Source organism: Balaenoptera borealis (genome assembly GCF_965194805.1).
Source record: "Balaenoptera borealis genome assembly, chromosome: 9".
NCBI classification, from domain to species: Eukaryota; Metazoa; Chordata; class Mammalia; order Artiodactyla; family Balaenopteridae; genus Balaenoptera; species Balaenoptera borealis.
This window is the reverse complement of record NC_138873.1, coordinates 70,894,772-70,921,669: the sequence shown is the minus strand read 5'-3', so window position 1 is coordinate 70,921,669 and position 26,898 is coordinate 70,894,772. Positions and strand designations below refer to the sequence as shown.

The 26,898-nt window shown below is 33.6% G+C and overlaps 1 protein-coding gene across 9 annotated transcripts in view; it reads right to left on the bottom strand.

Moving 5' to 3' along the window:
* SNX14 (sorting nexin 14) overlaps positions 1–26,898 on the bottom strand; it is a 74,360-nt gene that overhangs the window by 22,643 nt on the left and 24,819 nt on the right. For 4 of the 9 annotated variants that reach the window (XM_082405922.1, XM_082405927.1, XM_082405928.1 and 1 more), the window contains 13 exons: positions 26,468–26,555; positions 23,269–23,353; positions 19,040–19,196; positions 17,823–17,898; positions 16,611–16,655; positions 16,424–16,504; positions 16,209–16,323; positions 13,837–13,992; positions 13,353–13,477; positions 12,606–12,664; positions 11,183–11,209; positions 9,193–9,325; positions 2,062–2,263 (listed from right to left, as the gene is read on the bottom strand). In XM_082405922.1, coding sequence (XP_082262048.1) covers positions 2,062–2,263; positions 9,193–9,325; positions 11,183–11,209; positions 12,606–12,664; positions 13,353–13,477; positions 13,837–13,992; positions 16,209–16,323; positions 16,424–16,504; positions 16,611–16,655; positions 17,823–17,898; positions 19,040–19,196; positions 23,269–23,353; positions 26,468–26,555 — 1,349 coding nt within the window. Of the gene's footprint in view, positions 1–2,061; positions 2,264–9,192; positions 9,326–11,182; positions 11,210–12,605; positions 12,665–13,352; positions 13,478–13,836; positions 13,993–16,208; positions 16,324–16,423; positions 16,505–16,610; positions 16,656–17,822; positions 17,899–17,950; positions 18,046–19,039; positions 19,197–23,268; positions 23,354–26,467; positions 26,556–26,898 lie in introns of those variants that run through there. The other 5 variants (XM_082405925.1, XM_082405926.1, XM_082405924.1 and 2 more) reach the window with 4 other exon arrangements.

Here is a 26,898-nt window from a genome sequence, read left to right as displayed (position 1 = left end):
GACTACAGCAAACAAAAAGCTTTTGCACAGTGAAGGAAACCATCAACAATACAAAAAGGCAATCTAATGAATGGGAGAAGGTACTTGCAAAGCATACATCTGATAAGGGCTTGATATCCCATATACATAAAGAACTCACACAATTCAATAACAAAAAAACCTATTAAAAAATGGACAGATGATCTGAATAGACATTTTTCCAAAGAATACATATAGATGGCTAACAGACACATGATAAGACGCTCAACATCACTAATCATAAGGGAAATGCAAATCAAAACCACAATGAGATACCACCTCACACCTGTCAGAATGGCCACTGTGAAAAAGACAAGAAATAACAAGTGTTGATGAGGATGTGGTAAAAAGGGAACCCTTGTGTACTGTTGGTGGGAAGGTAAATTGGTGCAGTCACTATGGAAAACAGTATGGAAGCTCCTCAAAAAATTACAAACAGATTTACCATATCATCCAACAATTCCACTGCTGGGTATCTATCAAAAAAAACACTAATTCGAAAAGATATATGCACCTCTATATTCACTGCAGCATTATTTACAATAAACAAGACATGGAAACAACCTAAATGTCCATCAACAGATGAATGGATAGAGAAGATGTGGTATATGTATACAATGGAATACTACTCAGCCATTTAAAAAGAATGAAATCTTGCCATTTGTAACAATATGGATGGACCTTGAGGGTATTAAGCTGAATGAAATAAGTCAAAGAAAGACAAATAGCACATGATTTCACTTATACATGGAATCTAAAAAACAAAACAAACAAACCAAAACAAAATGCAGACTCATACAGAGATCAGATGGGTGGCTGCCAGAGGAGAAGGACAAAATGGGTGAAGGTGATCAAGTAGTCCAAACTTCCAGTTATAAAATAAATAAGTCACAGGGATATAAAGTACAGCATGGGGAACACAGTCAATAATACTGTATTAACTTTGTATGGTGAAGGACGGTAACCAGACTTATTGTGGTGATCATTTTGCAGTGTATCCAAATGCAGAATCACTATATTGAATCACTATACTGTATCTAAAACTAATGTAATAATGTATGTCAATTATACCTCAATAAAAAGCAATTTATTTATATTGATAGGGATTTATATCTGAATAGTCAAACATTTTAAATAATTTTCTGAGAGCCAAGAACACTGAGAGAAGAGCCAGATTTTAAGTACTAGGCACAGCAAAGAATTGAATCCAGAAGTTAACTAGGGTATTCCTTTCCAAATTCTTTTTAACACTTAAAATTCCTATCAGCAGAAACAGCAGACAAAAGACGTAAGCGACTGTGTTTGAAACTGAAATGAAACTCTAATATCGACAAAGGTTTGTCTGTATACTTATTAAAATGCTGAGATAGAACAGCATCTAGCAAGACCGAACAGAAGTTACAGCAAAATCAAGTAGCAGTGACTCAGAACTGGACAGAACAAGATCCTGCCTGGTATTTAACTACAATAGGGAATATCATTGCTAGCTACTCTGAGCATTCTTCCTTCCCCATTCCTATACTTTATGTTCCTATGCATGAAACAGAATCAGCTTCTGAGAAAAATCAAACACCTAATACTCTTTGAAAAATAAATCAGGGGAATCATTAGCACTGACCTTCATATTATCACTTCGTCACTCTTCTCTCGAAACCATTTCCTAACCCTGTCACTTTTTCCTTCTTTCCTCACAGACTGTCCCCTCTTCCTGAGGTCAACTTTATTTTTCTGCTCATCATTCCCAAAATGTGCACAACTTAGATGTGTTTTTGCTTATACAGACTGCCCGCTCTCTTGGACAAAGCCCAGGGGGGTGAATATTTATCCTGCTATGGATGCTGTTTACCCCTGTCTCTACTATAACACACGGATAAAAGAAATAACCAAAAGAAAAAAGACAGCAAAACATAAAGAAAACTTGTAAAGTTGTGTTTGATCATATTTTTACCAATTATTATTAGCCCACAACAATGGAGGAGGAGAAATGCTGTCTTAATTGTTTTAATATCTGATTAGTGCTATATGCATTAATAATATTAATACCTGCTCTTCTATCATTTCTTTCAACATCAATACAAAACACCGGTATTCTCTCCTTTTTCTCCTTCCTTTCAGAGGAGGTATCTTCAAAAAAGTCTACATATGGAATGCTAATTTTCCATGCAGCAAGGTTTCGAGGAGTATTAGGTGTGTTCACAGCTTCCACTGGAGAATCATCTTCCATTACAACAATACCTTCTTCAATCTGGAAAAAAGTCATCAGAAAAAAAATTTAATACTTCCAGGACCTTTACACCTATAGCATATGAGATACAACTACAAAGTAATATGCCCATATAAAGTCTATCATTTTTTAATACTTTTGAAATTAAGTGATATAAAATTTTCTACTGAAAAGGTTAAGGATAAAAAACTAAAACTAACAAGTTACTAGCATCAACTCCAGGTTTTGTTGCATCACCAAGATATGAAAATTCAACAGAAAATAAGACACTTCAGCAATTACTGGAAAAGATATTAAAAATATACAAATACAGAAAAATATTTAACTCTGGTAATAAGAAGTAGAAATTACTGTACTGATATCTTTCATTTAGGAATGTAAAATTTTATGATAACAGCCACTGATGGAAACTGCACAGATAAACTGGATGTGCACTATATTGTTGGTTACAAGATACACTGGTACTATCCTTTTAGAAAGCGTTTTGGCAATATACATTTATCAATATAAGAAGCCATAAAACAGTTTCAACCAAGTTAATTCCATTTCTGGCAACTTATTCTAACACAAGCATTTATTTTAGACAAATTTTTTTAAACTGTGAAAAAGGCACAAGTGTAAATATATTCACTGCAGCATTAAATAATATAAAATTAGAAAAAAGGTCTGAAAGGGACCCACCTCTATAGAATTAAGATTGTTTTTTCATCTCCTGGCTTCTAAAATTTTAGTAATATAAATATTTAAATAAATATTCTTTAAAATATTACTTGAAGAACAATTATTTTAAAAAAGCAGTGTTAAACATGTTCTAGAAATAAACATGCAGAAAGAAGGGGAAAAAAATGTCTGTACTTCATTAAATCGGAAAAGAATCTCTGAACTGGCACATTATAACACCTGGTCACCTAGACATCTCTGATTCATGTTAAAGGGGGCAAAATTTTACAGATAAAACACAAGCATCTTGAACACACTTTTTTAAGGAAATGAGTCAAAGGTTGTAGCACTTAAGAGAATTCTGAACAGTCTAGTCAGAGCAAACCAGTAGAGAAGAGGTATTTCTTTCCAGAATTCTAGCACCCTACCTTCACTCTCCATTCTACTCTCTTCCCACACCTGGTAGCCAACTCTCTTCTAAGTGAATTCTTTTCCTCTCCCACTAAGTCCCTTGGCAATTATCCCTTTTTCTGTTCCTGTCCTAAAATGGCTTTCTGTCACCCCTAATAAGACTGTTAAGAATCTTAGGAAGACTTCTTAATGCTCTGTTGAAAACAAAAATGTCTTCCAGGCCTAAAACAATGAAACTGTAAAAACAGATGATAAGTGTTGGTTCTTGCCTTTTGGGGACAAGGCTATCTCCTTACAAACCTGGAAGAAAAACAGAGAAGCATGTGTGAGGGAAACACCCACTCCACTGCTTGGAATCTGAGGTACAGGGCAGCATTTTCCATGGTTATTACAACTGTAATTTTGTTAACAGACTTGGCTTTTGAAAAGAAATGGTAAAATGAATCATAAAATGATAGAAAATTTAACAAGCTGACTAAAAGCCAAGAAATGGGACATTCTTAAATAAAAATCAATCTAAGAAACAAAATAGAAAAAAAATTCTTAGCAACATAAAAATATCAATAAAAGACAAAGGACAAAGTTTTATATTTTATTACTGCTACCATTTAAATGGTGTTTATATCAAAAAAAGTAAATGAAAAATCTCTAGGGCAATATTTCTCTAAGAATTTTCAGGGATTCCTTTAATATTATTTAAAAGTATATAACCAAAATTTTATAAAAAGGAAAACCAAGTGCTTTCTCATTTTCAAACAGATGTTCCCTCTACAAAGAAGATGGGGAATAAAACAGGCAGAGGATAAAAGGCAAAGAGATGTCCCCCTATTTCCTTGAGAAATACTATAATTTAACTCATTATTAGCTTTTCCTATGTGGGGATAACTGCCAATATACCAATGGGCATATTACGTTCCAGAAGTTTATTTGTGAATCAGTTCTGAACTTGGACAGAAATGCATTTTCAGACTGACCCAACCTTACATAGAAGACTGGTTCCCAGGCCAGTATACATATGCCAATTTAACCTATAATTTATCTGATAGTATTAGAACACTGTATAGTATTTACTGCACTTACTGTGTGCTGGGCACTGTCCCAAGTGCTTCATATATATCACTTATTAATCCTCACAACACCCATATACAAGCTAGATACTATTATCCCCATTTCACATGTGAGGAAATTAAATCAAAATAAAATTAAGCAATTTACGCAAGGTCACATAGCAAGGAGGCACTGCTACCAAATGAGCACGTCAAGTGGATCCTTTTTCTAAAAAAATAAAAATCTTCCAGGTCTCAATTTTGGATCACATACCACTTTAGCCCTGGCAGTGAGGCTGGCAATTTCCCTTTCCCATACACTTCCTAAACAAGGCAAAGGAGATTTCCCCGAGGTCCCACAGTTTAGAACTAGCACAGCACCCCCAAATCCTAAGTGGGACTATCTTGGTCTGGGTTAACACCCTAGCCACCTCCTGTCTTTTCAGAGTACTAACGATTAGTTTGCCCTCTTACCCTACTTTCCATCATTACTATCTTTGCTGCCAATCAAGAATTTCCAAGACAACCCTCAGAATGGGAGAAAATATTTGCAAATGAAGCAACTGACAAGGGATTAATCTCCAAAATATACAAACAGCTCATGCAGCTCAATATCAAAAAAATAAATAACCCAATCAAAAAATGGGCGGAAGATCTAAATAGACATTTCTCCAAAGAAGACATACAGATGGGGCTTCCCTGGTGGCGCAGTGGTTGAGAGTCTGCCTGCCAATGCAGGGGACGTGGGTTCGAGCCCTGGTCTGGGAAGATCCCACATGCCACGGAGCAGCTGTGCCCGTGAGCCACAACTACTGAGCCTGCGCGTCTGGAGCCTGTGCTCCGCAACAAGAGAGGCCGCGACAGTGAGAGGCCCGCACAGAGCGATGAAGAGTGGCCCCCGGCTTGCTGCAACTAGAGAAAGCCCTTGCACAGAAACGAAGACCCAACACCACAAAAAATAAATAAATAAATAGATTTTTTTGTTTTAAAAAAAGAAGACATACAGATGGCCAAAAAGCAAATAAAAAGATGCTCAACATCACTAACTATTAGAGAAATGCAAATCAAAACTACAATGAGGTATCACCTCACACCAGTGAGAATGGCCTACATCAAAAAATCTACAGGGCTTCCCTGGTGGCACAGTGGTTAAGAATCTGCCTGCCAATGCAGGGGACACGGGTTCGAGCCCTGGTCTGGGAAGATCCCACATGCCGCGGAGCGACTAAGCCCGTGAGCCACAACTACTGAGCCTGTGCGTCTGGAGCCTGTGCTCCGCAACGGGAGAGGCCCGTGCACCACGATGAAGAGTGGCTCCCGCTCTCCGCAAATGGGGAAAGCCCTCGCACAGAAACGAAGACCCAACACAGCCAAAAATAAATATAAATAAATAAATTAATTAAAAAAAAAAATCTACAAACAGGACTTCCCTGGTGGCCCAGTGGCTAAGAATCTGCCTGCCAATGCAGGGGACACGGGTTTGATCCCTGGTCCAGGAAGATCCCACATGCCATGCAGCAACTAAGCCCGTGTGCCGCAACTACTGATCCTGTGCTCTAGAGACCGCGAGCCACAACTACTGAAGCCCGCATGCCTAGAGCCTGTGCTCTGCAACAAGAGAAGCCACTGCAGTGAGAAACCCGCACACTGCAACGAAGAGCAGCCCCTGCTTGCTGCAACTAGAGGAAGCCTGTGCACAGCAACAAAGACCCAATGCAGACAAAAATAAATTTAAAAATTAAAAATAAAAAATCTACAAACAATAAATGCTGGAGAGGGTGTGGAGAAAAGGGAACCCTCCTACGCTGTTGGTAGGAATGTAAATTGGTACAGCCACTATGGAGAACAGTATGGAGGTTCCTTAAAAAACTAAAAATAGAACTACCATATGACCCAGCAATCCCACTCTTAGGCATATACCTGGAGGAAACTATAATTCAAAAAGATACATGCACCCCAATGTTCACTGCAGCACTATTTACAATAGCCAGGACATGGAAGCAACCTAAATGTCCATCAACAGAGGAATGGATAAAGAAGATGTGGTACATATATACAATGGAATATTACTCAGCCATAAAAAAGAAAAAATAATGCCATCTGCAACAACATGGATGGACCCAGAGATTGTCATACTGAGTGAAGTAAGTCAGACACAGAAAGACAAATATCATATGATATCGCTTATATGTGGAATCTAAAAAAAAAAAAAGCGTACAAATGAACTTATTTACAAAACAGAAGTAGAGTCACAGATGTAGAAAACAAACTTATGGTTAATGGGATAAGGTGGGGGATAAACTGGGAGACAGACTGACATATACACACTACTATATATAAAATAGATAACTAATAAGAACCTGCTGTATAGCACAGGGAACTCTATTCAACACCATGTAATGGCCTATATGGGAAAAGAATCTAAAAAAAAAAAAAAAAGAGTGTATGTGTGTATATGTATAACTCATTCGCTTTGCTGTACACCTGAAACTAACACAACATTGTAAATCAACTATACTCCAATAAAAATTAAACAAAAAACTATACTTCAATAAAAAATAAGTAAATAAAGACCAATAAAGAATTTCCTTCCTCCTAGGGCCACTATAAAACAAAACAAACTTTCTCAGCTTTTTAAAGATAGCCTCCTGGATTTGCCTGGTGGCGCAGTGGTTAAGAATTCACCTGCCAATGCAGGGGACAAGGGTTCGATCCCTGGTCCAGAAGATCCCACATGCCACAGAGCAACTAAGCCCGTGTGCCACGACTACTGAGCCTGCACTTTAGAGCCCGCGAGCCACAACTACTGAAGCCCACGAGCCTAGAGCCCGTGCAGACAAAAAAAAAAAAAAAAGCCTCCTATTCCTGAAGCAAAACTATAGCTTGTATTTCAAGCAACTGGGAAGAACAAAAAAGAAAAAAGTACATCTTTCCCCATAAAAATTATGTTTCGAGTTCACAGTAACATGCGTAAATGCTTTTGTTATATTGTTATATTTAAATTATATTTTGTTATATTAAGTGGGCAGAGATCAGGATAGCAATCTATATATAGCCTAATTTATGGGGGTGAGAAGGGGAAAGATATTTTTAAAAAACAGAATCACAAGAATGTTAATAGAAGTAGTTATTGGGTGGCAGAATTATGGGTGGTATTTTAAATTTTTTTCTACTTTTCTATACTATTAAAAAATTGAGATGCTTAAAATCTAAAAACATAAACATTGTTTTTTTAAAAGACTCCCTCCTCTGGTCTACTGTCTCTCTTCTACCCATACTTTTAAGGAAAAATATGGGCATAAAGATAAAAAGAATGCTGTATTTGGATTATCTAAAAAGAAAAAAAATTAAATAAGTTTTTCTTCCATTAAAATTATTATGAAGAAGCAATGAATCTTTTTAACAATTTATCAGTGCAAAGGGACAAAGGTTGAAAGGAAGGGGTAAAGAGGAAAAATAGGTTTATTTACTCTTCTCTCCCCACTTCCTTCTTCTTGGTCATTACCAATCCAATCACTAATATTCATCCCTTTTATACTCAGGATAGTAAATTTCTTAAGAGCAAAGTTTAGGTCTTAATCACCTTTTTTTTTTTTTTTTTTTTGGCCTTTCTCTTAAACTTTTCTGTGTATTAATCAGATCTGACTCAAAAGCTATTCATCAGGTTGGGGAGGGTATTTTTTTTTTTTTTTTTCACACACACACACACACACACACACACACACACTGTATTTTATTTTTACAAGAGATAAATAGACTGACACCAAGCATTGTACATGGATGACCACCTTAATCACCTTTTTATCTCCAGTGCTGAGATATTAAAAGGCAAAATGAAGATCCAGGATGTCTGTTCAATAAAGATTTTTTAAACAAATGCAAAGTACAAATGAGACAATATCTGCCTTTATAGAACTCACTAATTGGTAGGAAAGACAATCATAAACATACTTTCAAATACATAAATTAAATCGTAATTTCAGGGAATTCCCTGGCAGTCCAGTGGTTAGGACTCGGAGCTTTCACTGCCAGGGCCCGGGTTCGATCCCTGGTGGGGGAACTAAGATCCCACAAGTCCTGCTGCACAGCCAAAAACAAAAAAATCGTAATTTCAAACACAACGTGGTACATGTTTTAACATATGATCTAACAGAAGCAAAAAAAGGAGGGAATGTTCAGTTCTGCTTGGGGACTCAGGTAGGGGCTTATGGGAAGCAACTAGATTCTGAAAGATAAGTATGAATTTTCTAGGTGAATAAAGGGGAAAAAAAGGCATTTCAAGCAAAACAACATGTGAAAAGACAGAGAAATAAAATAGCATGGAGGGTGTAATGTGCTTATAAATCTGGGATCTTGTTAAAATGTAAATTATGATTCAGTAGGTCTAGGATGAAGCCTGAGATTCTGTATCGATAACAAGTTCCTAGCTAATGCTGATGCTGTTGATCCACAGATCACAGTTTGAATATCAAGGGGTCAGGCAGGACATCTATTAACACAACTCCGTATGCCTGGCCCATGTGGTTAGAAAGAGATAAGATCAGGATATGAAGTAAAAGCTTAATCAAAACGTGGTAAATTGTTTGACTATTAGAAGTATATCAGCTTAACAGAAACCATCTGTCCTTAGTAAGCAATAACTTAGTGCTCAGAAATTTAAAAAATTAGATTAGCACCATGAAACTATAATGACTACTGAAAGAATGGGAAACATAAACAAAATCTGAAGTGAGAAGTAAGATAAAAAAAAGGGAAAAAACAAGCATAACCAATTTTTTATGCCACTTCAAGCCTGAAATTATACATACATCAAACTGAAGAATTTTTACTTACAAAGTCATCTTCACCTTCAGCTAAGCCATAATTAGGCAACATAGCTCCCTCCATTGTGGTGCTCTTGAAGACTCCTTTAATTTTGCTACCTATTCGGCTGATTCCAAATGATTCTCCTCTCTTCTGTGTGCTCCTAAATATTAAACAAAAATGTATCAAGAACACAGTAAATTATTACATTATCACAACGGTCCAGTTTACTGTAAACAATAATAAAAATGGTTGCAAAAAAGGGTAAACTGAAGGTATAGCTGAACATAACTTTTTGGAGTTCTCAGTCATAGATTGTCTCAACATCTCGATAGCCAAAAGTGACAGAACATTTAAAGTTTAAATTTGAGGGGATGAATAAATGGGACAATACTTATTAACAAACATTTGAAATTTACCTACTATTTAACCTTAAAACATTAACTGAACTAAGAAGAATAAAAGATGAGAGCCCCCTAGTGGTATATATTTCTTACTGCCATACATTTTTTGAAATAAATTAAAAATGTGGTTAGACCAATGTTCAAAATAGACTATCCTATTCGAACTGTACTGTACTGCTAAAAAAGCACAGTGTAACAGAAAAAAACAAAACAAAACTATGACCTTCTCAGTACTTCATTTTTAGATGGAAAAACAAATTCTGAAAATTTTCTTCAACTTTATAATCCTATAAATACTCAAAAGAAGAATGAAGTATAAAATACACCATATATAACTTCAAAATAATAACAAGAAAAGATAAAATGCCAAAGGGAAGGGTTAGCAATGAACATAAAGATAAAAGCAAATGTAGCCTAAGGAAGAAGCTTGCTCTGCCATATATATTAAATAATGGTTTTGTAATTTTTTTCAAAAGTGAATTTCTAAAAGCAGAAATAGCTGAAAAGCAACAACAAAAATATGCCAAAAAGCAGCAAAAATTTCTTGCAATACAGCCTACTTACTGCCCCATGTTTCAACAAATAAAAACATAACTTTTATCCAATTTAAAACTCACTATGTAATATTGCCCTTACAACAGATGTCCAAAGAAAAATGACCATTTTAAAATTCAAGGAGGTTGGTGTTGAAGGCCTAACTTAACGAATAGCTATTATTCCTATAAGAAAATGTATTTATAAAAATAATGCAACAGTTACAGAAATAAAAGTAAATTGATCAAGTGTCAAATGCACTAGGTATATTAGTGATATGTGCATTTTATACATGTTCAAGGAGTAAATCAAACTTATTTTAAAACTGGAAAAACTCTAATAGTAAGTAGTAGTAGTAAAAAGGATACTTAAACTAGACTATTGTTTTATTTAAACAAGCATGCAATTAGTGTTTTTTAAAAAATCCAGGATTGTAAATATAACTTTCTCTGAGAGAAGAAATGTTTCTGAAAACAAATATGAAAATGTTAACAAAATATTATTAAAATCTCTAGAATCTAGATAAATTATGCTAGTCTCTAAGACCTAGATAGATTATAAAACAGTTGGGCTTTTTGAAATGACATATTTTTTAAATATTTCACTTGTGATTACACCCAGAAATACTGAAATATTGCACTTCTTGCTTTAAAAAAAGTTCTTTAAACACAAATAATTCTAAAAGAAATTTAGCAAGATCAATAACAACAACAACTACAAATGAGTCAATAGCCTTAAAAAGCTAAATACTGGATTTTTCACTTTATTTTTATGCTGACATTTTTATTTTCTGACGACATATATAATGCTATTTCAAAAAGGAGACCTCTAGAATAAAAGTAGAGGTTAATCTTAAAAGGATGCCCCAGGGTGTTCCCTGGTGGCCTAGTGGTTAGGATTCTGGGCTTTCACTGCCCTGGCCCAGGTTCAATCCCTGGTCCAGGAACTAAGATCCCTCAAGCTGTGTGCCGTGGCCAAAAAAAAAAAGAAAAGGATATCCCAAATAGCTGATATAAAGGCAGTAATTGGAGTTAAACAGATAATTTATACAGAAAAGAATCACATGCTGTCTCAAGACTTACCGAAAATCATCCAAACTTAGGCTACTTCTGCAATAACAGATATGTGAAATTACACAAGGAAAAGAGAAAGAGAAAGCCCAGATATTAAACAAGTTTCACTTTAGAACATAAAACAAAATTTAAAAGCTTTAAAAGTTACACAGATGGATAGCATTCATCTTCACAAAGAAAGGAATTCTTATGAATAACTTGATAAAGGAAAGAGAAACGAACACAATGGCTATTTTGGGGGGATTGGGATCTGAATTCTAGATCATCTTAAAGAAAGTTTTTAAAAACTCAATATGTCAGGAAATAATTCTGGTTTTTTGCCCTCATTTAGGCAAACCATTTGTTTGATACAGTGGAAAATATTCAGAGACTAAGCCACCAAAAATTTGGCATAGAAAACAAACTTGTATTTTCTAATATGGAATTCATGTCTATATTAGATATAATTGTGCACGCTCCACACATTTTCAGTTTGAGTATTTTTTAAAGTTATGTCTTAAGCTAAGAAGCAAAGTTAACAAAAGACCCCTAAATATTTTTTAAGTTATGCTTTAAGTATGGAATGAAACAGAAGAGTAGGTTAACATTAACATGCATTAAAATTTTACTTTTAAAATGCAATTAAATAGAATGTAGACATAAAATATATGAATAAACATTTTACGTATTTTAAGTCATCTAACAGCAAATTAGCAATGCTACTCTAAATTTTCAATGAAAGAATGTTAAGAAAGGCTTTTACTTATTCTATTGATATATAGGTAAATCAATCCAGTATCACAGAAGCAGAGTCCTGACAAGACTGATAGCTAACGTTAGAGTCAGGTTAATATAAAGAAAAAGATATTTTAAAAGACTATAAGCAGTACCCAGAATGAAAACAGCCCATATTTTCTTCCTATTAATTTTATATTCTAAAGGCAGCAAAATTAGTGCCTTAGTATGTTGAAGACAACTAGGTGTTCTCAAAGTGGCAAAGACAGCTTTCCATCTCTGAGGTTATGACCCTGACTTACATTTAGCTACTCAGCAGGCTAATAAGGTAAAAGAACCACTTCCTCTTAAGCAGTCCTATACAGGAGTTTCATTAAAATTAATAAATGGGAAAAAAACAAACTACTCTCTAAAACTGAGTTATCTGTGGATTTCAATTATGCATGCAGTCCATAGTCTCCAATAAAGCAGGTGATCAAGCAATAATAATTACGAGATTAACAAGGCAATGGTGTATATATCTTGTTAAATTTTTCTGAAAGAATGTCAGACATTTTCACATTATTATATGTAGTATAGCTCTACAATTCCTTAGTAATCTTGTCTACTTATATAGCAAGGAAACCAGATTAATAAAGATAATGATGTTATCACAGAATGATTAGCATCAACAAGAACCGAAAAAAAGAAAAACATATATATGATTGAATATACCTACCTATTGAATTTTGAATTGCGTGTTGGTGATTCTGCACCTCTTAAAAGTTGTCTGAAATACTTAAAAAATAATTATGATTTATTAAACCAATATTTGATATTGAAACTTGCTACTTCACCTTACTGATTTTGAGCTTAAAGGAAACATTACTTAAATCAAGTGAATACAACCACAGTCAAACAGAGTAAGGATTAAGATATTGCAAATGGAGGTATTCAAGCCACTTGACTTCTACAAGTCTGTAAATAACGTATATACAAGAAGAATGGGGGACTTCCCTGGCGGTCCAGCGGTTAAGACTCTGTGTTCCCAATGCAGGGGACCTGGGTTCGATCCCTGGTCAGGGAACTAGATCCTGCATGCTGCAACTAAAGATCCCACGTGCCGCAACTAAGACCCAGCTCAGGCAAATAAATAAATAAATAAATATTTTAAAAAGAAGAAGAAGAATGAGGTTTCTGTATCACCACTACAAAGCCACTCAGGCATATGGCAAATCAGATAGACCAATTTGGTTGCAATCTTCTAGTCACATATATACAAACATGGTTTTGGTATTAAGAATTGTTTTTATAACCAGCTTCTAATCTCCATTAACTTATGTAGTGGAAAATAGTATTCATTTTCTTAATTAACCATGTTTTATTTTTCTGTTTATTTTGTTATTTGAATTACTCATGTAACATATCAAAGCCACTAATAAATTTTGAGGAAAAATCTTCAAACAAGATTAATATTTTGACTAACCTCATCACTGTGGCAAAACATAGGAGTAAACACATTTTCCAAGAGAGAAAGTACATGTTCATATGCTTCAAAAAGACATCTCATAGTCTGAAGTTTCACAACATCTATATATGGGCCTTCAGCAACTGTTAAAAAAATTATATTGCAAAAATTGTTTATGAAAAGCACAAATACATTATATATTAGTTTAAAATTCATTACAGTGAAAAGAGCATACAAACAATACTAAGACTGTTTTGCAGAAAATCCACTGTAAGGTGCAGATCACACTAGAGAGGAATTAGAACAACCAAGCTCCAGTTCTGGCAAGTATTAGTTATGTGAATTGTGAATAAGTTTCCTCATCAAAGCTTTCATCTTGTTAGTAAAATAGGATAATGCCTGCCTGTGTATCTCACACAGCTGTTGCAATAAGCAGGGAATACAAGAGAAAACTCTGAAAAGAGTAAAAGAGCTACAGAATTCATCCTCATCTTTTACTTACTTTTTTGAATCTCTTCTACAATGAAGGGATCAAATCGAATTTTGTCAATACTTTCATCCAAACAATATGTTTTATATATCTTTTGCAACTCTTCATGAAGAGATAGCATTTCATCATTTGATAACTCTGGTCGCAAAATTCTGTCATTGAATTCCTCTAGCAAATTTGGAAAGAATAAAAAAAAAAAAAGAATTTATTTTCATAGAATAAAACTACTCAATGAAAACTTCATGTTCCCACTCTAATTGTAATCAATATTAACAGCAGCAAATATGAGCAATCTACTCATCATTTTAAGCTTTTTAAAAAGATTTAATTGGGAGTAAAACAACTACTGAGATGAAAGAGAAGCTCAATCAAATATTTTATATGCGAATATAAAATGCATAAATATTTCCACAGCAATACAAATTTTCTAAAATTTAGAATAATAAACACACTCGTAAAATGCTGTTTAAAGAACATATTGGATTAATTTCTTATACCAAGGGTCTTTAATATTTTGAAATCTGATTCCCTAAATAACAGTGAAAACTAAGGCTTTTTTTAGTCCCAATGTTTTTAAACAATATTTCTGTGCATCATGGAGGCTGCAGACTAGTGATGGAGCTCAGAGTCTGAACAAATTAATCTTTTTTTTCTAAAATGAGAAAGAACAGCATTAGGAAAGCCAAAATATTGACTGCCCTTTTTTTTTTTTTTTTTTACTACAAGAGGTAATATGGAGCTTACCCCTTAATTCTTAATTATCCAAACTGAAACCCAGTGAGGTAAGGAAGGAGTTTTTAAAAAAAGAAAAAACTGGAACAGAACATATAAGATCTTTGGGATGACAGCAAATTCATATAATTGGAGTCTCAAAAAGAAAGGAGAGAGAAAATAAGGCAGAATACTTGAAGAGATAACAGCCAAGAATTTTCAAAAATGATGAAAAACACCAACATTCAAGTAAAATCCAAGCAGAATAAATTTTTTTAAAACCACACACTACAGTCAAATTGCTGAAACCCCAAAATAAAGAGAAAACTGCAAAACCAATCAGGGAGAAAAGGGACATACATACAGGGGAACAAACATAAGAATGGAAGCTAATTTCTCCTGAGAAACAATGGTGCTGTTCAAAAGGTAATGGAAGAATGACTTAGAATGTTGAATGAAAAAAACCCATCAACCTAAAATTTTATATTTGGTGAAAATATCCTTTTAAAATGAATATAAAATAACATCTTTTCAGACAAAAGTTAAGAGAATTTACCCCCAGCTGAATGGTACTATAAGAAATGCAAAAAAAAAAAAAAAAAAAAAGTACTTCAGCAGAAGGAAAATGATATAGAAACCGGTTTTGGAGAAAAAAATAAAAACCACCAGAAAAGTAAATATGCCAGTAACTATCAGGGCCAAAATATGTGTGTGTGCGCACGCGTGTGTGTAAGAATGTGCACAGCAACTTTATTCAGAATAGCCCAAAAGTGGAAGCAGTCCAGATATCCATCTGCAAGAAGAATGAATAAAGAAAGAGTGGTACCCTCATACAAAAGAATATTACACATAGCAATAAAAAAGAGCAAACCACTCATCTACACAACACCATGATTCAATCTTAAAAAGCATTATCCTCAATCAATGAAGCCAGGCACAAAAGAGTACATACTATGAGATTCCATTTATATAAGGAAACTGTACAGGCAGAATTAATCTGTGGTGAGAGAAATGAGATCAGTGATCGCTTTGGCAGGAGTGGGAGCAGGGGTGGATCATTTGGGAAGGGCCCTAAGGGAACTTTCTAGGGTGATGGAAATGGTCTTTATCTCAATAAAGGTGTAGGTTTGTAGGTTACACAGAGTGCAGATTTGTCAAAACTGATTCAACTGTATATTTAAGTTCTATGGGTTTCACTGTGTAAATTATACCTCAATTTTTAAAAAGTTATATTTAAAAAAGAAATTAGGTACATTAAAAAATTAGTCTGCTCACAGAGAGTCCATACAGTGTCTCTAAATCCAATAATGGAAGACGTTATAGAACTTCTAGCCAAAATAAAACATGTTTGTATTTGATTATTGAATCAAAATAATCCTTAATAAAAACTGTGACAAAGTGCTAATGACTGGGTCTTTAATATATTTTCGTTATTCTGAATTTTTAGCAGTTATTTTTCTGCTAAGAGGATTTGGTTGAAGTCAGTTACAGATTATGTTCCAATGTGGAAAGGAGTGGACACTTGAGAGATAACTCACAGGTACTCTTATTAGAGTATCTAGCAAATGAAATTTAGTACAATAACAGATGACAGCTACAACATCTGATCTAAACAGTCAAACATATGACAAAGTTTAACAATGACTTTAGTAAAGTACACAGATAAGCCTCACCCACAGTCAGACAAATCTGCAACACGTGCACTGCTCCTTCTTGTTTCAGAAAGTTCATAAACCGAAATAAGAGATCTTGCTGCTCTCTGATTTGCTTCAATTCTAACTTCAACACCTTGATACAATATGGGAGAAAGAGTAAGTTAGAGCTATGTAAATACATGATAAAATTGTTTATATCAAAAGTAATATAAGTTATTGCTGAAAATACTTACAGATGGTTTTTTATTTCTAGGTTCTGCAAATTTCTGCAAGAATGGAACCAAAGGGGAAGGTGGTTCAGTCGCTTTTTCAGGCTTTGAAGAAAGAATTAATTAATTCAGTAACATGTCATTTGATTTTACAGATGTGAATCAAAACTCAATGCAATCTGAAGTATTTTCTAACATGTTCAATACTCACTGGACTGTCATCTATGAAGATGATAAGCAAATGATTCACAGTATCCTAATGGAAAATAATAAACAAAGATCAAAATAAATCCATTACCGCATTTTGCCCAGAATTCTCAAAGCTTTTATCATATTATGAAAGTTTCTGGAAAAATGAAGAAACAAATGGAGCAGTGGTAAAGCATCTGCACTTATGTAATACAGAGGGACTTTTTAAAAATCTACAATACAGGGTTCTTTGGACTTCCCTGGTGGTCCAGTGGTAAAGAATCCACCTTCCGATGCAGGGGACACAGGTTCAATCCCTGGTCCGGGAAGATTCCACATGCCACGGGGCAACTAAGTCCATGCACCACAACTACTGAGCTCGACCACCTCAACTAGAGAGCCTGCATACCGCAAACTACAGAGCCCACACGCCCTGGAGCCTGCGCGCCACAACTAGAGAGAGAAAACCCACATGCCACAACCAGAGAGAAGCCCACGCACCGCAATGAAGAGCCCACGCAGCACAACGAAAGATCCCACACGCCTCAACAAAGATCCCGCGTGCCGCAACTAAGACCCGACGCAGCCAAAAATAAATTAAATAAATAAATAAATAATAAATAAATAAATCTTTTTAAAAAATATCTACGATACAGGGTTCTCAACTTTCGTGAAAATGGGAAAAGAAAATTTATTCTGACTTTGGCATTCAAAACATTTATCAATTATCCCTATTTCTTCAAAATCTTACTGGATCAAAAGTAAAAGCAACCCAAGTATCCATCAATAGATGAATGAATAAGCAAAATGTAACATATACTTAAAATGAAATATTACTCAGCCTTGAAAAGGAAGGCAATTCTGATATATGCTACAATGCAGATGAACACTGAGGATATTATGCTAAGTAAAATAAGCCAAATACTGCAAATACTGCATCATTCTACTAATATGTGGTAACTAGAGTAGTCAAATTCATCGAGACAGAAAGTACAGTCAGGAAGTAGAGTTGCCAGGGGCCAGGAGGAATAGAGAATTACTGTTTACATGGGTACAGAGTTTCAGTTTTACGAGATAAAAAGAGTTCTGGAGATAGGTAATGGTGGTGGTTGCTCAACAATATAAATGTATTTAATACCACTGAACTGTACATAGAAAAACATTTAAGATGGTAAATTTCATGTTTTATGTATCTGATCACAATGAAAGAAAAAAAATGTTTTTTACGTCTTACTGGATCAGCTAGGAAATCCAAAGAAGGGAGGAACACTGAACCAGAGAGAATCTCTCTTAAAAGTAAGGTCAGGGATCTGGAAAAAGGAACAACATTGTACATATTTAGTGATTTACATCAGGTCTTACCTGGGAATCTTGTTATTATGCGGACTATCATCAGTAGGTCTGGGGTATGCGCTGAGACTCTGCCATCTCTAACAAGCCCCCAAGTAACGCTCATGCTACTGGTTCACAGACCACACCCAGAGCCCTTACCTGGCTAAAAGAGAATACTATTTAAGAGGAAAAAAGCATTTCCTCAGCAGGAGGAACCTGAGTGAGCATTAGAAAAACACCACCTCAAATATTAAAATTTTACATATAATAAATTAATACGTAAAACCTAATACTTGTAATAGCATAATTTTTATAATTAATTTAAATTAATATTATAAAACAATTTGTTTAAAGTAAAAATATTTTAATTAAAATATTTTTTTAATTTAATTAAAAATGTTAAATACAATAAAGTAATATTTAAAGTACATCACTAAAAATAAGCCATGGTTGTATGTATTTTACAGCACAGGGAAATACAGCCATCATTTTGTAATAACTCTAAATGGAGTATAATCTATAAAAATATTGAATTACTATGTTGTACACCTGAAACTAATTTAACATTATAAATTATACTTCCATTTAAATAAATAAATAAATAAATAAAAATAAGCCATGGTCTTTTTCCTCTAAGGATTATTAGGATAAGAGTAAAGAGGTAACTTTATGGAATAATCTAAACATGCTCTTGCAGAAATAAGGGAGGCTGGACTAAATGACCTCTAACTATACTTCCCAGGTGGATACCTTAAAACCCAAACTTGTCTGTATAATTTGTTCAAAGTGTTTCTGCCAGTGAATCATAATATGCATGTCTTTTAAAAGGAACACCAAGGAAGTAATAAAGTATAATGATCTCAAGTAAGAAAATTAATTTTTTACATTTGTCTTTGATTTCCTAAGATCAATTTCCAAGAAAAAATTCTTAGCAACACAACACATCATGAATGCTTAGTACCTAAAATGGCATTTTAAGACCTGATAAATTATATTTCTTAAATGAAAAATTATTCATATCATAGCCTAATCTCAAGTTTTAGTATATTCCTATTATGATCAAGAATAGCAATATACATACGGTATGGTATGCTATGACATTTTCCAGTCTATTTATACCTGCAGTCTGTTGCTTTCGGAGGCAAAATATAAGGAAAAAGTAGTTCAGTAAGTTTCCTTAAATAATGTAATTCATCTCTTCGACTCCTCAAAGCCACATGAAGCTCTGGACCATATTCTTCTAAAGCAGCTTGCTGTAAAAACTCTGTATTTTCTACTATAAATAGAGATAAAAAATAAATATTGGAAGAAGTTAACAATGTTAAATAACTTCAGCCATTTCCACTAACAAACAGAAATTAATTTAACACAGCCATTCCTTTCTTAGCCTTCCTTTCTTTCCAATACGTATTCTACTGGGAAATTTTTCACAAAAAGGATATAAAGAAAGTAAGTTTTCTCTTTGTGGGAAGTTTTTTAATTATTCAAAATTAACTGATAAAAAAGCCCTTTCACCCTTGGTAAACAAAACTTTAAACTCAGGTCATTACAAAGTATATTAAAGAAAAGCAAATTGTTTAAAGTGGAAAAAACTATAGAAAACATCTTCTAGCACACACAAAGCTTTTGTTACCAAACGTTACAGCCTGTTCATCCCCTGCAAATATTAAAAAAATCCCTCTTAAAGTTCAAATCAAAATCATTCAGGTAACCCTTTGAAGAAATTAGAGTATAGAAACTGGCGTCCTTGGTTCAGTTCTGCATCTTCTGCCCACAGTATAGGACACAAAAGGTACAGAACTGTATATGGTGGAAGTCCATGAAGTTAGATTACTTAATAAACGTTAACTGATGATAAAAGTTACACTAACAAAAAGTTTTCTTAAAAGGCCAAACACTAAACTAATACTTTAAAAAGGAGCAGGAGAAAAACAAGTCATGCTTTCCCCTATTTGCATTCTGAGCCAAGTTTTAAAATCATGGAGTCTGTGAAGGGAATCTTAACCCTAATTCAAATGGCATTTATTTTTTACAATTTATTTCTATTTTCATTGAGAGAATGCAAGCACATTTACCAAAGAAAAGCCAAAACATACATTCTAATGGTGTGAGAACTAAGAAAGTAAATAAAGGCTACCTGTGCCAGAGGTCCAAAAGAAGGACTAGCAAACAAGGACATAGTTTTTATTAAGAATGTATTTTATTTTATCATTATACAATTGTTTACCATGCCTTTTGCCCCAAGAATTTGGGGTACAGGTCTTTTAAAACTTTATATCATGCGCAGGGATTTAAAATAAGAAGACTAAGCTATGCTAAATCCCAGTTCTACTTCTTTATTAACTGATGATCTTAAATGATATAATCCCTTTGAGTCTCAGTTTCCACCTCAGTAAACAGTCATTAAATAGTTAACACTGAAAAGCTGCCATGCAAAATGCACAAGTAATTATAATATCCGGTGCAATTAAGCATTCACACACAATATATAGATGCTGAAAAACAGGGCATGGATTAATCCCCACTAATCACCAGTATATCTCCTGTCTAATCAGTGGGCAGTTTTCAGACCACAAAAGGAAAAGTCCCCGGAATCCACAACAAAGAGATAACTTTAGGGTGAAAGACTGATATAAGGTCCTTCAATTACTACTGAATTTAAATTAAACCAATGCTTCTAATGTATATATTTTCAACATTTCTAAGGGCGATAGAAGGACTTACATAGAAAACCTCTTTGTAATTCCTACTCTCAAGAGGCAGGTTAAGGAGAGAACACCAAGAAAGTAAAAATGAATATGTATAAAGAGCTGAACCTTTAATTTCCTGAGTATACACAATTGTGGAGCCAAAGAATTTAGAAAACAAATTCATGCATGAAAGAGAAGAAAAATCAAAAACCTGAAAACCTTTTTTACAAGTCTAATTCACTGTTATAATATTTAGAACACCAGGACCTTTGGATAAAATGCAGTCCTCCTAATTCTCTGGCCTTTTAATTCTATGGATTTCATTAATTACAATGTCATTAATGAATCCAATCTAGCATTTTATGCTGATTTTGTAATTGAGGACCATTTTTTGCATGAATAGTAGCAATTTAGCAACCCCTCTCTTGCAAAGACTCAAGGATAAATTCCAGTCAAACTGGTCTATATATATGACAGCACTTTCACAGAAAATAAGTTGGATATTTTATTAAACTGATCGATTAAAAAATAAAAATAAAAGATGACTCAATTTACTCATACCCTGAGTTCAAAGTGTTTGTCTTTACAACAAAATTAAGACCATATTAAAAATAATTTTCCCACATAAAAACTTGCACATAAATGTTTATAGCAGCTTTATTCATAATTGCCAAAATTTAGAAGCAACCAAGATATCCTGCAAAAGATGAATGTATAAACAAACTGTGGTACATCTGTACAATGGAATATAATTGAGCAATAAAAAGAAATGAGCTATCAACTCCACAAAAAGACATGGAGGAGCCTTAAATGATAGTTCTAAATGAAAGAAAAGGCTACAGTCTGAAAAGGCTACAGTATGATTCCAACTATATGACATCTGGAAAAGGCAAAACTGTAGAAAGAGTAAAAAGATCAGCGGTTGCTAGGGGTTCATGAAGGAAGGAGGGAGGGATAAATAGGTGAAACACAGGGGGCTGGGGGGGGCAGTGAAACTATTCAGTATGATGTTGTGTTGATGGATACATGGCATTAAGCATTTGTCAGAATCCACAGAATGTACAATACGAAGAGTAAAACCCTAATAAAAACTACGGACTTTAGTTAATAATAATGTCTCAGTACTGGCATATCAATTGTAACAAATGTACCAACCAATGCAAGGTGTTAATAATAGGGAAAGGGGGAAATATCTGGGAACTCTCTATAATTTCTGCTCAGTTTTTCTGTAAACTTAAAACTGCTCTAAAAAGTAAAGTTTACTAATAAAAAAAAAAAACACTTTTCTATATTTTTATCTGACAGTACAGTAGCCTTAACAAAATGGCTACAACAAAGTTACTATCTTCTGGTGTGTTTTTGCCAATGACAGGACAATTATTTTAAAAGTTAATTTTTTTAATTTAACAATTAAATTATACGTATTTAAACTCTTCCACTTTTTAACTATGTTGAAGGTAAAACTTTTGAATTGTTATAATATTATAAGATGAACACAGAAAAATTTAGAAATGTAATTTGAAATGCTTCTCATACCTGAGGAATTATTCATACCAAAGGACAAATAAACTAATAATTTAACTACCACTCTACAATTTCCCCAAATATACTGTGATTATACAAACTGATATTATGAGGGAGGGAAAATTGGTTCCATGCTCAAATGAGTTTGGGATGTGCTGGGTTAAAAAAAAGTTAAAGTTACTTCTTTGCTGCAGGACTACTGAGATACTTTGGAATGCTAGTACTTACTGGGTATTTCCAGAAGAGGAATACAATACATAGTAATTACCAGAAAATATGACCATGATACTTATTCTGCATAGTCATCTACATAGAGTAGTATTCTGCAGAACATACTTGGGGAAGCAATGACAAAGAAGAATACCAAATGCAGATACAAGGAAAATCTCAGTTTCACAAAGAACTAAGTACAGAGCATATAAGTAATTTTGTTTAAAAGGTATATTTCAGCTTGATCTAAGAGCAAGAAAAGCCCCCAAATGAAGGTTTCATCCAATCAGCAAACGTTTGATGAATGTATGCTATGTGTACATCATGACAGTATAAAGGCCAGGATACACATAAGAAACTGCAAACAGGTCATCCTGGCTAAAGTATCATACACAGCGAAGGACAAGAGTAGATCAAAATACTTGACTAAATAGGAAAGGGTTTAAAATATAGGACAGTTTCGACTCTGTAGCAGTTGCTAAGTTTTTTGGGTTTTTTTTGAGTAGGGAGGTAACAGAATTGTGGCATTGTGAAATTAACACAGTAGCAATAAATAGGATAGGCTCCATCAAAACTGTTGAAATCATTAAGAAAAAAGGAGGGAAGAGATGTGAGAGACACCTCAGAGGAAGTAATGAAGGCAACAGACTACCATTCAAAAAAAGACAAGATTCATCAATAATATGTCCAAAGATTATCTGAGTGTACCTTAATTTTCATAGATTCTTGAGTTCTCAAAATCACTTATATGTTAACAAATTATTGAAAGGGATTTCAGTTTAAACTAATACTTTCACAGCATCTGTGGATATAGCACTTAATTTATCAGTACTCAGACTTAGATATTTAAAGTGAAAGTTGGTGTATAAAAACAAACTCACTCAAACTTTGTAGCAGTGTAAGAAACGTAAAACTTTGTATTACCTTTCTGACTGGCTTTAACGATCACTTCTATGTGCTTCATTGCTGCTTTTAATAGTTTCTTGGTGATAATAGATGGAATATCCACCTAGAAAAATTCAACATTAAAATAAAACTTTTAAAATAATTATCACTAAGTTACAATGGCAGGAACAATGTATTTAAGGTATTGGAACATATGATCTTAAAAATCAGTGGTATTATTGGGAATCTTTCAAAAATATAATTTAAAAGCACTTTACATTCTTGGATCATATTAACTGTAAATTTAGACAGTTTTACTACAACAGTAATGAAAATACACCTTCATATGCACACCCTATATACTAAATTTTTCTCACAAAATAGTATCTTTATCCTTGACTTATTTCTTTAATGTGTTCATTCTAAATGCATTCAAGAAAAAAAATCTCAAGTAACTTTATTGTCCCTTTGAGGTTATAAACTTGTGTTTACTAAGGTCACTTGAAAATAAACTTTTCATTCAGCTTACAAGGTAAATCCTGGTTTCAAGATATATGGAAGCATTCTATTTTTGAATAATATTAAGTTTCATCATTCCCCACAGGCATTGTTCAACTTAAAGGTTGGAAACTGTAGTGACTAGGGTAGGTTAGTAAGAGAGGACTGGGGGCTTACAAGTACACACATAAAAGAGACATAAAATAAAATAACTTTAAAAAAAGCCCTGCAAATTAAGTAAATCACCAAAAAGCATGTTTACTGGAGTTCAACAGGCTTATCTTCCATCACAAAGCTCAACACATCATATTCTCCCTTTATCAAAGGCATGAGAAAATTGCATCACAATAGTGTTGTTTTGTGTTAACTTTTCAGTTCTTTTTAAATTCCTCATTAAGAAAGAGGAAAAACATCACAGGCTGATAAATCTAGTAAGTGTAATGGATCATAAACCCCCAAATTTTAGTGATTTACTAGTAAAACCCAGAGCAGATTACAGATATCTTTTGGCTGTATAAGATCAAACATGTTCAATAAGAGGGGATGTTTTTGCTAGCAGCACACCTTTTTGCACAATAACATTACTCTGCATTTATCCCTGCTCTCTTGGTACTCAGTGATTATAAATTTGTCTCACATATATTTATCAAATAAACAAGATGTTTTCATTTTTAAATATTTTATGGAATCTTGTCTTCTGAGAATACGCATGAAAATTTTCCCTTGTAAGTTCCATTTTAGAGACTTCAGGTCAAAATCAAAACGATCAAATAGTGAGTTTGTCACTAAACTTTGATTAAAAAAAGAAAAAAAAACAAAACACTGTGGACCTTAAATGATTGTTTTCATTATCCCCAAACTCCCAATTTACATTAGTCAGGCCACGTTATCAAGGATATAACATTGTACTAGGAATGACATGACCCAGGCCTAATCTTTTGCCCATCAACTACCTCTGACACTCTGACAAAGAATATTACTAACTTTCTATAAAATGGGTATGAAAATAACCCACTTATCTCACAGGACAGTATACAGATAATATGAAATGTACCATAACAATCCAGAAAGTGGAAAAAAATATTTGAAAATCATATATCTGATGAAGGAAGTATACCCAGAATAGATAATAAACTCTTACATCTCAATAATTAAAAGACAAATAACTCAGTTTAAAAAAATGGGTAAAGAATTTGAATACACATTTCTTCCCAAAAAAAGATACACAAATGGCAAATAAGCATCTGAAAGGATGCTCGACAACATTAGTCATAGGGAAAGGCAAATCAAAGCCACAGTGAGATACCACTTCACACCCACTAGCATGGTTAGAATCAAAAAGTGAGATAATAACTAGTTCAGGCAAGGATGTGGAGAAATCAGAACCCTCATACACTGCTGGTGGGAATACAAAATGGTACAGCCACTTAGGAAAACAGTCTGACAGTTCCTCAAAAGTTAAACACAGAGTTACCACTTGACCCAGCAATTACACTCCTAGGTAAACCCAAAAGAAATGAAAACAAATATTCCACCCCCTCCTCCCACAAAAAACCTGTACACAAACACTATGGCAGCATTATTCATAATAGCCAACTGATGGATGGATGGATGGATGAACAAAATGTGGCATAGCCATACAATAGAATATTACTCAGACATAAAAAGGAATAAGTACTGATACAGCTACAACATGACAACATGAATAAACCCTGAAAATATTATGCTAAGTGAAAACAACCAATCACAAACATTATGCTACATGAAAGCAAGCAATCACAAAAACTACAGAAAGGATTTTATAGTTAGCATGTATTATATTCAATCAACCAACAATCCTACCACTGGACATCAGTTTTCCTTTTCAAACTTCCTTATTATAAACTATACTGCAATGAATCTTTGAACATACATTTTTACAAACTACTGTGATTATTTCTTTAAAACATACTAAGAAAAAAAATGGAATTAAATTTGGGAGCATAGACATTTTTAAGTCTTTTAATAAAGATTACCAAACTGCCTTCCAGGGTAAGAGTTACATCAATCTGAATTTGTACTTGCTTTGCCTGTTTCCCCACAATCACCACTGCTAGATATTATCATTCTTTTTCACCTTTCCCAACCTGATAGGCAAGAGAATAGTATCTCATCAAAAGACTACATTTCATGTGAGACAACATATTTTCAAATATTCACTGGCCATTTTATATTTTTCTTTTGTGAACTACTTATTCATAATTTTTGCATATCTTTGCCACAGTACTTGACTGTATTGTTCACTTCTCAAATAGGTATAGAAACATTTAACAAGATTTATCTTTATTTACTAATGGCAGATACGATATGCCAATTTATTGTCAATATGTTCAATTCTATCGAACTGACAAGGCAGTAGACAAGTATTTATGTCTACAGCCAACACACTGTTAAGTATATACAGACATAAGCTCAAACATAAACAAACTATGGCTTCAAATTTTTTAAAAAGTAGATCATAATCATTACCCTGTATTCAGTAAATTCATCTAACTGGAACATGAATTTTCTTTTTCTCTAATTGTCTTTTTATTTCTAATCGCCACAAACCAAGATATCAAAACATTAAAATAAAGAAAGCAAAATTGATCAATTAATCAAAAGTAATCCATTTATCTTTTAATCTAAAAAATTAAAAGTGAGGAACAGAACAAATACATACAGTATAGAAATTCCCAAATTTCTCATTATAAATATATACCTTGTGAATCCTTCGAATTAAGACAGATGCAAAAAACCGTAATATAATTCTCAGTTCATCAACAAAGGACTCATCATCTGTTACATCCCTTCAATTGAGGAGAAAAGCAAGCATTTAGAAGTTCAAAGAAATACACAGCTTCCCCTTCCAGAAAACAAGAAAAGTCTAGAACTGACTTTTTTCCATTTACTTACGCTACTTTTTTTAACAAATAATGCATTACAGTATAGAACAAAAGAAATGTACAAAGAATAGAAATCTCCCATAATTCTAGTACCAAGACATAATTACTGTTAACTAAATTATAGTATATATTTCCCTGCAGACATTCACATGTACGTGGTCATATTTTTAAGATTTTTAAGATCATTTTCTAAACATCATCAAAGAAATATCTAAGAAATAAAACAAAGAATAATTTTGAGAAGCAA